The 14008-nt window shown below is 38.4% G+C and overlaps 1 protein-coding gene across 11 annotated transcripts in view; it reads right to left on the bottom strand.

Annotated features, from left to right (window-relative positions):
* Positions 1-2948: 2948 nt before the first annotated feature.
* Positions 2949-14008, bottom strand: part of LOC143027220 (ubiquitin carboxyl-terminal hydrolase 25-like) — a 35656-nt gene continuing 24596 nt past the window's right edge. For all 11 annotated transcript variants that reach the window (XM_076188412.1, XM_076188415.1, XM_076188414.1 and 8 more), the window contains one exon: positions 2949-6838. In XM_076188412.1, coding sequence (XP_076044527.1) covers positions 3399-6710 — 3312 coding nt within the window. In that variant the 5' untranslated portion in view covers positions 6711-6838 and the 3' untranslated portion in view covers positions 2949-3398. The remainder of the gene's footprint in view (positions 6839-14008) is intronic.

Genomic DNA, 14008 nt, shown 5'->3' on the forward strand with positions numbered 1-14008 from the left:
AATTAAAGTCACCAATTAGTTATATTCTCACTTTTTAATAAACCTTTAACAGTTGCTCAGCTGTTTCTTATTAATTCTCTGTGTTTGCAAAATATGGTAGGTGTTACAAGAATGGAGAGAATAAGATGGGTAGGTAAGACAGAGAAAGGTAAAAAGAGAGCTGTTGGACAGTCAGTGCTGCGGTGGTTTGGATATATGGAAAAAATTAGCACACAATGTGGAGAGTAGAAGTGGATAGATGAAGACCATGAATAAGGTGAATGGATAGAGTAAAAGGGGTTTTAGATGCAAAAGATAGGATTAAATGAAAAAAGCTTGTGACAAGATGAGAGGATGGTGTGGTCTAAAGGATGGTTCCTATCATCTGCTCTACAAAATATTTTGAATTGATGAGGAAGGTGTTGCAACATAATAAAGCAGTGTTGGTAAACCAGCTCTGGCTGCTGGGGCCTGCTGTGGAAGTATGGTGACTTGCTGTTTTGCCTTTGACACATTGTGGTGGGAGGACAAGGATAACCCCCTCACAAGGGAGAAAGGGCCTTTGTTGTATATAAAGATATATTTGGGTTTTTATGTAATACTGTTTATATTTGTCAAGTTGAAGTAGCAATCCATAGCATGTTATTTTGGTTCTCTCCAAACTATAGGAATGGCAATCAATCAATTCATTACCTCAGGTCCCTTTTAAATTTGGAAAAGGCTTATGACAGGGTAGACAGAAAAGCACTGTGGGAGGTTTTGTAGATATATGGGATTGGAGGAAAGATGTTAAGGGCAATCAAAAGTTTTTTACATGAGTAGTAGAGCTTATGTTAGAATTGGAAATGGAGAGTGTGAGTGGTTTGAGGTAATAGTGAGACTAAAACAGGAATGTGTCATGTTGCCACGGCTGCTCAATATAAACATGGATGGGGTGGTGCATGAGGTAAAGGCAAGGATAATGGGCTGGGGAGTGGAGATGGTTGAAGAAAATGGAGAAAAATGGGAGGTGAGCCAGTTGTTGTTTGCTGATGACACTGCACTTGTGGCAAGGTCAGAGGAGGGATTAAGGAAATTAGTGACAAACTTTGGGATGGTATGTAATAGGAGAAAGTTGAAGGCAAATGTGGGTAAAAGTAAGGTGAGGAGATGTACAAGGGGAGAGGATAGCAGTGAGAGGCTGGAGGAACTGGATAGCTTCAGGTATTTGGGGTTACATTTGGCAAGAATAGGAGTGGCAGTGGAAGTAAATTATAGACTGAGAGAAGCAAGTAAATGCCTTGGAGAAGTAAAAAGTGTTACGAGAAACTGGCATTTGGGAATGTATGTAAAGAGAAGACAATATGAATGGGCAATTGTGTTGAAGCCACTGTATGGGGAAGAAACATGGAATTTAAAAGAAGTAGAGAGGAAAAGTTTAAACACATTTGAGATGAAATATCTGAAAAGTATGGCAGGGGTTACAAGGTTGGATAGTGAGAAATGAGGTGAGGAGAGCTGGGGTGGAAAAGGTGGCAGATAGGGCTGATGAAAGAGTATTAGGATGGTTTGGACACATGGAAAGAGAGAGGGGTTGCTGATTAAGTGAAGCAGCTTTGCTGTGGATATGCTATGCCTTATTGCATTGTTTCTGATCCAGGGCAGTGGACGGGATATGAGGATGACCTGTCATCCATGAGGAGCTAAGATGAGAAGGAAGAAAGGGTTGTGGATGGGAATGAAATGGGTGGGAGTGGGAACTTGCCTTTTGACTTGGCTTACTCCTTTGTAATGGGCAGAAAAGCCCTTGGTAAATAAACTCTCATCAATGCTTCACAATTCCCAGGTAACTGGCAATGGTCACCTAATGGGTCTACAAGTCACTCTAGTTGCTGTGTTGCCTAAAATTTATGAGAGTGAGGCAGTGTAGGTAGGATGAGGTGCTCTGTGTTTTCTAAATGGTGGTTGCATCTGGGGCAATTTGGTTTGTGACCAGGTTTATCTTGTGAGGCAAAGGCATATAGCATGAACTTTTGGCTCATGCTGTGAGAAGCCTAACTTATGTGATAACAAATATGGGGAGCTCACCTTTTAACATGGTTACCCACTTTATTGACATGGCATTCCAAATTTAATAAGGGATGTGAAATAATCTTATTGCAATTTGAATATCACTTCACCACAAATGTAACAGAAACAGTTTTGAGTATTCATAAAATTTCTCAGTACTGTAATGGTAGGTAGGGTGTCCGTACAATATCTGACTACACAAAACATCTGTCCACAGAAATCAGCAACTTAGGAGTCCCAATATGTCCAGTCACATTTCTGTAAGCCCTTGTTGACTTGTTTATGTAGGCTTATGTTTTCAAAAAGAAAATATTGCAATTCATAAAAAAATTAAAATAGCTGCATTTGTTCAACATTTTGTTTAAAATATTCCACAGTGGTAAACATATACTATATTTAACAATATTAAAGTATGTTGGAAAAAAAAGATGGGTAATAAAGAAATTCTGAAAACATATTTGGATTCAGCATGCAAAAATACATAACACATATTATTTACCAATAGACAAAGTCTTCGTTGACCAATGTTATTCAAGATGGTGAGTTACTGCAGTCATTCCTCGTGCCCCTACAACTGGATGAAATTTGATGGCATCACCTCATGTAATATCACTAAAATAACCACTAGGCATCAAAGGGTTAAAATTATAAGTAAACCAGACAATACATAACATATTTAAAAGAAAAGCATAATACAGAACAAAAGGTCTTAAGAACCAGTACTGGATGAGTCACTGAAGTGATCATTTTCTACACGACACTTAAGAAAAATGTTATGTATCTGACCAAACTTGTAACTGTACTTCATCTTGATGTGAAGAAGAGGTAGCTGGGTGAAATGGTCTTTCCAGAGGGCTGCATGCATATACCACCAAATCAAAACATTCTATGTCAATGCTTTTCACCGGTCACACTATTGCTTTTTTTTTTTTTTCGTTAAAATATTTCTTTTTATTTTCCATGAATGACAAAGGAAGGGATAATGAAAGTGACATAAAATCTCCAACAACACTTGGGAACACTTACACGTGTTTGCCAAATCACAATTGCTAATTACAATAATTCTTGTTTTAACAACTTGCATGGTAAACTGGGAGGGCACCGGGACTTGGGTTTTTTCAGTATTATCCAGCATTGGATAGTTGCCTTTACAGAACTATAGCTGCAAGTTGTATGGTACTATATGAGTGAGCAGAATGAACTAAATATTGCATTTTTCTTCTTACTGTAAAGGTAATTGCAGAAGCAACAACTGGCACTACATGATTGTATCACAGTTAATCATTAGTTATAAAGCTTTAAACCACCATAGATCACATAGTTAACATTCACTCCTCTGTCACACTTGGCTGACTAGTTGTACATAATTCTCACAAATCACTCATCTGCGTTACTGGACTATTCCCTAAAGCAAGCACTTTGCTACACACCTCATTGTACTGAGAATAGAGTCTTAGAACACTTGGTGGCCTTGGAATCTGATATGGCAGGACTCCTTCAGAACTCCCTGACACAGTAAACACACTTTCAAATATTTCAGTAATCATCTCCGACTTCTTCTTTGAACCTAAATCTCGTTCAAGTATCTCACACCAGCGGTTGCCCACTTTACTGGCTGTAGCACTGTCATCTTGTGACTGTTCAGAAAAAGATGCTAAACAGGGCCTTATCAGTGTATTCATGCACATAGGAATATCCATAAAAGCCTCCTCTGTCTCTGCTGTCAAAAACAGTTTAATCAGTTGCTCATTAAGATCTAAGAGGCACATACTTCTACACTTTGACAAAACATTCTGATCTAATGTTTTTCTTGGTCCAGGGGGATTGTGTTCTTCAAGTATTTGATTAAGTTGACAGGCTCTCATAAACAAAGGCAGAGCCTTTTCTAACTGTTTTTTCTCATAATGCATATAACCATAAACCACATGCCAAGCACAATGCACTAATGTGCGATAGTGGTTCAGCCACCCTTTATATAACTCTGCACGCGACTTATTTTCCATTAAGGACTGAAGACATTCGCTAGTTTCTTCAAGAAGGACATCCATCAGTTTGGTTCTCTCAAGGCCACGAGTGACTAATCTGATGACATCTAGTCCATACCATTCAATAAGTTCTTGGTTATTAACTTTGTTTCTAAACAAGTATACGCCAAAGTCAATAATGGAAGGTTCTTTGTAGGAACAAGGGTCAGCCTTAGCTTCAGCAAAATCCTTGAGTCTCATGATTTCATGGCTAAGTAGATTCTGAATCATTTTGCCTTGTCCTCTATTTGTTATGTTAGAGTCTTCTTTTTTCATGGCATCTAAAATAGTTTCAGTCAGCATTGTTTTCACTTCAGTAAAGAATAACGACTCATCATTTTCCTGTGGAGAATTGGGTGCTGTGATGGGAGCAAGTGCCATACTATTGTCCCAATGTCCAATGTGTACAAGAGCATTATCCCCTTTTTCTTTCTGTTCCCATTCCTGTAGCTCCTGTCTGAAGGCAAGGTTATCAGCTTTTACATATTCCTGCAAATCAATGGGCCATTTTGTCATTGATGACTGTGTTCTTGTATTATCAGGTGGAAAAAGTAGATTATATCTACTCTGGTCAATATACATGAGACAATATGCACTTGCATTTCTCTGACCACCAATGCTGTCTTGCAATAGTTCATCCCAAGAAGATTTGGCAACTTGAGTATCATTGAATTTAATCCATACATTACTTGCATGATCAAATATGTACACAAAGTAGTGACCTGCTGAGGCTTGCCCCTCATGAACAGTGACTGAGTGTAATTTGTATGGAACTCGTTGTAAACCAGGTTCATCATACATAGTGGAGAGTTGTTCATTGAGACTCTTTATCCCGTTGTTCAGCTCTGCAACCTGACAATCTACATCTTGCTGCCAACGCATTAGACAACTCTGCAAGACATTTAACTCATCTTTGGTAAGCGTTTTGGGCACAGGTGGAAGAATTCTCATTCTCTTTGATGGTGAGGACATATGCTGGACAGCTTCAACCTTCTCTGGAGCTTTGTTATCATTAACGGTTTCCTGGCTTTTAACTTCTTTGTTCTGATGATTTTGTTTAGCCTCCCACTTTGTTTCAACAACGTCATCCATTTCAATGTCATTTTCTGATGCTTCTGCACCATCGATGTCCATTTTTGAAGGTGATGGTACAGGAGAGGTCTCTGTCTCCTTTGGGTTATTTACTCCTGTTTGAGCAAATTCGAGAGTGTATTTGAGGATATCACTGAGAGGATATTTTGAGCTTCCTGAACCATACTGAATATATTTCTCTAAAGTTTTTGTTAAACAATTTAGTTCTTCTCTTAATTTGGCCGACTTCTGATGTTTTTCTTTGACAATTTTTTTATTTGTTTCCATGTAACGATCCATATACAAATACTCTGGGAATTCAAATTTATTATGAACTTTTTCTGCTCTCTGTTTTTCTAGAGAATATTCATATCGAGACAATGAAAAAATTAAAACTGGAGGGAGGATTTTGAACCACGTTTCTTGTTGAACAGGAGCCACTGTCTCACCACTAATATCTGGCATACCACTGGACATGGAGGCAAGAATTGACTCATGAATATCTCTATAGTTCATAACATGCAAGGGATATTGCCCAAAAGTTTCCAATTTTGGCCCCCCATCTTCTTCACATGCTTCTTTTTTTGACTGTCCATAGAATAATTTCATGATTGGATTTCCAAAGTTCGCTTCTTTACTCACCTGGGTCCCAGAACTTTCTGCCTCACCTTTCTTACGTACATAGTCTTGGTATTCCTCTAACAACTTGTCATCGGTGAATTCACACTCCAGCTTTGAGCTCCCTTCTTCTTCGGTCGTTTCTTTTTTTGATTGGCCGTAAAATAATTTCATGATTGGATTCTCAAAGTCACCATCTTTACTCATCTGGGTCCCAGAACTTTCCTTCTCAATACCTTGTCTACGTAAATAGCCTTGGTATTCTTCTTCTAAGCGTTCTAACAACTTGTGTGTGAATTCACATACATCTTGCTGGGAATTCTTCCGTATTTCATTGCCTTGAAACAAGTTTACACATTCTGTTGGGTCTAAATATTTTTTTTCTGTACCAATCATAAGTGCAAACAATTTTCTCAAATGGACAACTAAACTCTGACTTGGTTTTATGGTGGCATTATTATCAGTATTTACATCATCAACTGAATTTTCAGAATACTTTATAATCATATCACGAAACCCAGGGATGCGAAACAAAGGCTGAATTACAACATTGAACCAACAAGAATTTCCAATATTCTTAAGTCCTACTGGTGTCCCTCCTTGTCTTTTGCGCTCCTTTGGATTAAGGTCTACTGTGGCTAGAGGCTGGCTGTCTCTTAGACTAGCCTCTAACGCACGTGACACTTCACAATCTTCAGCAGTTATCCCTTGAAGACTTGGTGTTTCCTGTTGGTCTTGAAGACTCAAAGCAATGGCTTTCTGGAGGTCATCCTTTTCATCACACGACAGATCAATTGTTTTAATGTCCTTGGCAACTGCTGGGGTTAACTGTTGTTGTTGTATCGTAGGGTCTTGTGCCACCGACGGTTTTTGGGGTTCCGACCCCAAAGTGACGGAAGGTGGCATTGCTCCTTCAAGTGGAGGGACCAGCTCGCTGTCACCAGGGGTTTCCCTTGCTACGCCACACATGGGACATGAAGGAAATACTCACAAAGCCAAGGTTTTCCCCCCCCTTTTGGTTTCTTTTCCTTTTGCATCAATTGATCTATATCCAAGAGTCCATCCTTAATCTGGCTTTTATATACACACGCAATTTCCTGAAAAGAGAGTAAACACATTATTATGAATCAAAAATCATACTAAGGAAGGTATCAGGTATAACAAGAACCAAAAATTCAATCACAACAAAGGCATCAAAATTAAACTCCAACATTAAGTAATGACATATTAACTTTTTGTATACAAACTCTAGTTATGCAAAGGTTACATTTACGAAGAGGCAACATATCTCAAGACCAAATGTTTCAGACATAATTTTCCTAACAGTGGTAATTAGGGGTGTTATGTTTCTGGACTTTGGAAAAGATTATGCTATTCTATGATGCATGGATAAGTTAAATAAATTATATAATCATATATAATTTGTTTCATTAACACTATTTATTTGTATGTGACATCCATGCAGTGCAACTAAGCTATGGAATTCAGAAGGATGTCCATCAACAATGAAGACTGCCAATACATCCAAGAAAGGTTTATGAAACTGAAATTCTTAAGTTTGTCATCAAACAGTGCAAGTGAAAGGAGAAAAGAGAGGGAGAGAATGAAGGGTTATCTCTGCCTTATGCTCACTGCCCAGGTCAGAAGCAATGCAACAAGACACAGTAGATCCAAAGCAGGGCTGCTTCATTTACAAAGCAACCCTCCCTCCTCATCAACTCTTGTGGAAAATACAGAAATGCAGGGGGAAGGGGGGGGTTCTTTGGGCTGCATACTATCATCCACATATAACCAGTCTTCACTCACACCTATACCCTGCCTTCTCCTTTCCCTTCTCAATAGACACTGCCATCTTGCTCTAAGTCCCTTTCACCCCATCCATCCATATTAGGGTATTAACTGCATGTTATTGAGCATTATTAATTGCAAAGTAGCTCACAGCCAATGCTTTAAGGACTACTTTGGGGAACAAAATAGTAACTGCCATCCAGAAGGCAAGTTAAAAACAATACATTCCCATGGGCTACAGAAAAAAATGTGATCCCAGCTAAGCATAGGATCTGCATAATAATGAACACAGAAAACATAATCATACCAGTTCACAGAATCTGGAGGTAACTCATGTATAGTGAGTCCTTATACGGTAATTCTTTATCCGGTAAATTCACAGTTACGGTATTTAGTAATTACTACCCTCGATTCTATTTACGGGAAGAAAAATTCACATACGGTATCCGCTCGTGTTTTGAAGAGGAAAGAGCAGGGAGAAGGTACGTCTGCCATATCCTATTACAGTATTACATGTTATAATGGGTTCGGTATACGGTAATTTAAATTTGTGGTAAAGTTTTCAGGAACGCATATGTACCATATATCGAAGACTTACTGTACAAAGAAAATTGAGAGAACCCAGTGAGCAAGTACGAAGATGTCATATGAAGATTGTCAAAACTAGAACTACTGACCCTGGAACAAAGAAGAGAAAGAGGTGACTTGTTAACCACTGACAGAATTATGAGAGGTTTGGAAGTGTGTGTGTGTGTGTGTGTGTGTGTGTGTGTGTGTGTGTGTGAGAGAGAGAGAGAAAAGGGGGTTTCCCAACAGAGTGGTGGGTATATGGAACACACTAGATGAAACAATAATGTGTGCAAAAAATACATGAATTTAAGAACAAATTGGATATGGTGAGATACAGAGATGGGGCACCATGAGCATAGCTCCCCTTCCTGTAAGATACATACATATACCAAAGGCTTTTTTCCCCCTTACACGGGAGGTAGCCAAAAGACAAAGAAATCACTCCCACCCATTCCATCCCCTACACACTCCACTCCCCTTTATCCTCCCTCACATCTTGGCACCTTCTGGATGACGGGTTATCCCTGCATCATGTCCAGTGCCCTGGGTCAGAAGCAGTGTCGAAAGACACAGCACATCCACAGCAAGGCTGCTTCATTAATTCAGTGACCCCCCCCTCTCCATCCCCTCATGCAGAAAAGGAGAAGACGGGGAGAAATCCCTTTGGGCTGCATCAATTTATTTCTCATACACACTCCCTTTTCCATTCACCCCTATCTTCTGTCCTTCCTCAACAGACATTCCCCTCTTTCCCAATGCCCCTTTTACCCCATCCATCCATATCCTAGGACAGAGGTGGGGAACCTGCGGCCTTTGATATACATATTATTTTTTTTAAAAGACCTTGGATATCTTTTAAGTCTGAAATCATTATACACCTGAAACTTATAATATACACCACACACATAGACGAAAGCAAAGTTAACCGTGTTCAGTGATGTCACTCCCAGAAATTGGAACTATTTTTATACATATGTATATTTTTAAGATTAAAAAAATATTTTTAAACTGAATTTTTAGGGAGGGGGTGGAAAACTTACATCATCCCCTAAAAAGGGATAAAATAATTGGGGAAAAAAAAAAAAAAAAAAAAAAAAAAAAAAAAAAAAAAAAAAAAAAAAAAAAAAATCAGTGCGGCCTCTATGTCGGACGATGAATTGTAAGGTGGCCTTCATGCAGAAAAAGGTTCCCCACCCCTGTCCTAGGATGCTCCCTCATGTTCATTCCTTCCACCTCTTTTACTAATCTTTCTTCACTCATTCTTTCCATGTGTCCAAGGCATAAGAGGGTCCCATAAGATACAACTAGGTAAATAAATACACACACACACATGATTGTTGGATTGATGGCGAAGATTGGAACTCCGGACAAAAAAAAATGCAATTTTCGTGGATTTCAACGACGAGGGAGTACCTGTGTTGTATTAGTAGGGAAGGGGAAAGCTCGTGATGTAGTGGGTAGGTGAAGAAAAAGAAGGGGAGGCATTATTGAGGAAAATGGAAGAAAATGGGGAAGGGGACGAATGGGCCCCAGATGTCTGAAGGAATGTAAACAAGAGAGATGAATAACGAGGAAAGAGAGGAAGAGAAAACAAAAAGAATCGAAGCTAAGGAAAAAAACAAGAACAAAACAGAGTCAAAGAGAAATTCTATTGGAGAGTAGTGGATATGAAAGTGTGGAAATGGTTCATAGGACAGAAAAACAGAAGGGAAAAAGAAAACAGGATGGAGGTGACAGAAAATTAAGTGTCCACAAATATAGATGAATTAATTATGGGTTTGAATGAACTGAAATATTACCTGATGGAAAAGGAACCTGACATAATGGAGACAAAATTGAAAAGTCCATTACCCAAAAGTGTTGGACATGGTGTATATAATTACTGGATTAGAAACAGAGAAATAAAACAAGGTGGTGGAGTTATGTTCCTGACTAAGAAGGATATAAATGTGAGGAATGTTACACATGGAAAGAATAGAGTGGATATGATTATGATGAAAATAGCGGACAAGGACAAGAAGCACAAGAAGTTTGTGGTAAATTATGTACCTCCTAAAACGGCTTCATGGGAAGAGAGAGAACACAAGAATATGTTAGAAGACACAAGGATAACACTAAATAAGATAATGGAAGATGGAGGAAGACGTTATAATGTGTGACTTTAATTGTAAAGAAATCTGCTGGGAAGAGATGACAGTGAAGGGTGGAGACGACCTATGGAGAAATGTACTACTTGATATGATTACAGAGCATACAATGATGCAATGGATACAAGAGAATACTGGGTATGGGAATGAGGAAGAACCATCGAGACTAGACCTAATAATCACATCAGAACCTGAAATAGTGGACAAGATTTAATATAAGACACCAATAAGTAAAAGTGACATGTTAGTTGAATTGGAACTAAATGAAGAAAAATACATGGGAAAAAACAATATAGAAAGGGAAGAATGATGTATGGATTTTCTTTTTTTATAAAATGATATATATATATATATATATTTTTTTTTTAAAGCAGACTGGTAAAGGATATAAAAAGAGGAAACAACAGTAGAAGAGAAATGGAAACTTTGACAAAAATTTATAAGGAAGGAGTGGAAAAGTATGTTCCAAGACAAAAACAAGAAAAAGGATATGTAAAATGGTGCTACAACAAAAGATGTAGCGAGTTAAAAGATAAAAGGGGTAAAGCTTGGATAAAATGGAGGAAAGACAAAAAACCCAAAAAATGGAAAATATATACTGGTTATAGAAAAGAATATGTAGAAGTGCGCAGAGAAGAAAAGAGAAAATACAAAAAGGATGTCATAGAAAAATGTAAAGATCAACCAAAACTATTTCATAGATTTGTAAACAACAAACTGAAAAACAAATAAGAATTAGTGAAACTACGACAAGGAGGAATAGAATACACTGAGGAAATAGAAATGGTAGAAATTATAAACAAGCATTTTAAATCAGTGTTTATGAGGGAGAACATACAACTTAGAGATGTCAAATGGGAGGGGAAGTCCCCCCTATGAAAGAGACAGAAGTAACAAGGAAAGAAATAATGAATCACTTGAGTAATCTAGTTGTTAGAAAATCGCATGGTCCAGATAAAATGGCAAACTGGATTTTGAGAGAATGCAGGGACAATACCAGAAGATTGGAAAAGAGCAAATATAGTATCAATATATATGAGGGAAAACAAAGAAGACCCTACAAACTATAGACTGGTTTCTCTTACAAGTACGGTAGCTAAAACTTGTGAAAGAATTATCAAAGTTAGATGGGTAAAGCATTTGGAAAAACAATGTACTAAATCCAAAGTAGACAAGGAAGATCATGTGTCACAAACTTGATGTGTTTCTATTCAAGACTACAGACACTGGAGCAAAGAAGAGAGAGAGAGAGAGGAGACTTTATAACTATAGAATCATGAAAGGCATGGAAATTATTGATAGAGAGGATCTAATAAAATGGGATGGTAGAGGTACAAGAGGACATGGAAAGAAAATAAAAAAAGACAATTAAAGAAGAGACCTGAAAAAGAACAGCTTTCCCCACAGGATAATAGACGTTTGGAACAAGTTAGATGAAAATGTGGTGTGTGCAAAAATTATACACGAATTTAAAAAGTCTAGATAAAATGAGATATGGAGATGGGACACACCACAAGCAAAGCTCCCCTTCCCATAAAATACAACTAGGTAAATACACACCAAATCATGAAGCAGTAGGTGCCACTTAGGGTAAAATACCATCACTAAACCACACTAACATCATCAACAAGGATTTCTCCAAAATAAATTTCAAGCCCACACCACCAAAAAATGGGAAAATAACCAAAGAAGTTACATGGGTAAAAGAGAAGTTCAATGCATCATCAAAGAAATAAGTGTTGGGGAAGGGGGGAAGGGCATCACAGATAGCAAAGTGGTGGGGGGTAAAGCCCCTGTCACACATATGCAACTCAAGTGAGTTCATTTGAGTACAAGCAATTTAGGTTACAATTTTTTATTTCTTGACTCCAAATGCCAAATCACCTTTGCATCATATATTGAGAAGCTGAATGATGAACCAAGATACCTATACAAATATTAGACACAATGTTGAAATGTTCTTTGGAAAGTTTAGCATACTGTAAAAGAACATGTCTTTCAGATTTTCAAATTCACAACATTTGACAAGAATCTTGAATGTGTGATGGGGGCTTAATTTAGCTTCAGCTGTCAGGCCCTGCCATGAAGTATTAGTCTGGCAGCAGTGGGTGACAACTTTGCAAAAATACCCCCAAGCAAGTTTTGATTGATTTTGGTAGAAAAAGTTCCATAGAATCAGAACCTAAATGATGCCCAGCTGGCACCTTTGGGCATTTTAAAAAATTCAACATGATGTCCAAGATGGCTGCCATGTAAATCCAAAAGCTATAAATGTCTCTCATTTCTTTATTTTTTAGCTTAATTTATAATATGATACATCAATTTTCCAGGTTGAGGAAGCCAATTTTAATGGAAAATAAAGTGTAAACCCCTTGGTACTGGGGAAACAGTCTATGGAAGTGTACAAAGCAAAGCTGTCAGACATATTCCATGAACTGATTAGCTGTCCTGTAACTACAATGGCAACCAAACAGAAGCAAACACCACTTTCTGGACACTCTGATCCACCCTATGACACTAAAATTACCTTCACTAGGACCCTTGGTCTTATGGATACTGTGATATGGTTTAACGTCACAAACTCCTCTCATTGGAAGGCTTGGATGTTGCCCCTTACAGATCACTTTGTAGTGTGGAATTTAATGAACCATGCCCTTGGTTCAACTTCGCCGGTGGCAGGATTCAAACCGCCATCCCTCAACTTTCACCCCAAGTAATGACGCCCTAACTTGCTCAGCCAGCGAGCTTCCTCTCATGGATACTGAAGACTTCAATATGAGGGAACTGTTAGACTATGAATTTTTCAGATTCTAACTTCCCTTTTCATGGATGATGGTAACCTCTGACCATCTTTATCAAAGTCAAAACTCAAAAATTCTTTAGGTGTTGAACAGTCCTCTTGAACAACACCAACGCCATTCCCACCTCAAGCTGCATCACTGTCTATTGTGGACAGGGTACAAATCATTAACCTGCTTTGTGATGCATTGGTGGATTGTTTTCAACAGCTTGCCAATGACAAGGAACTGGTCATCACTGGGTCAGATCCTGTACCATATTCCATTTAGAGAGGAAAGCATCAGAGAAGACTGGACTTGAATGTAACACATGTAGTGGCAGATATCATTATTGCCAACCATGTAGTCCACATTGCCAGAGAAACCCAGAAAACGATCCATGTCATTTGTGATGATAAGGATGTTTTTGTCCTGTTGGTCCACTTTGTTACATCTGAAGGTCTCTGTTACAAAATTTTCCTTGTTCCAACACATCTCACAAGGAATACTATAAATATTGGCACAACAGTCAACATGCATGCAGAAACAGCCAAGTATTTACTTCCTCTCCACGCCCTGACTGGTTGTGATACTGTCAGTACACTGTATGGAATTGGAAAAGTCAAAGTGTTAAAAATCCTCAAACAAGGACACCATACTCCTTTGCTTGGAGATAATAAACAGTATGAAGAAGATTTGGAAACACAAGCTGTTGCATTCATTGCCAAATGCTATGCAAGGAAACTGGCACCATGTCAGAGGTTCACTTCAGCATGTGGCAACACAAAACGACCAGAGGCAAATCTAAAAAATTCAAATTTGCAGCCCTTCCTCCCAGCTCAAGAGCATTTAGTTTGCATGTCAAGAGAGCTCATTACCAAGCATGCCTATGGAAAGCAGCATTGCAATCTGATCCTCCAGCTTTGGTCTCCTCGGACTTTGGGTGGAAACCAAACCAGTCAAATCCTTCTTCCAGTACCATTTC

Source organism: Oratosquilla oratoria, chromosome 7 (assembly GCF_046742065.1).
Source record: "Oratosquilla oratoria isolate Oo_2021 chromosome 7, ASM4674206v1, whole genome shotgun sequence".
Taxonomy (NCBI): domain Eukaryota; kingdom Metazoa; phylum Arthropoda; class Malacostraca; order Stomatopoda; family Squillidae; genus Oratosquilla; species Oratosquilla oratoria.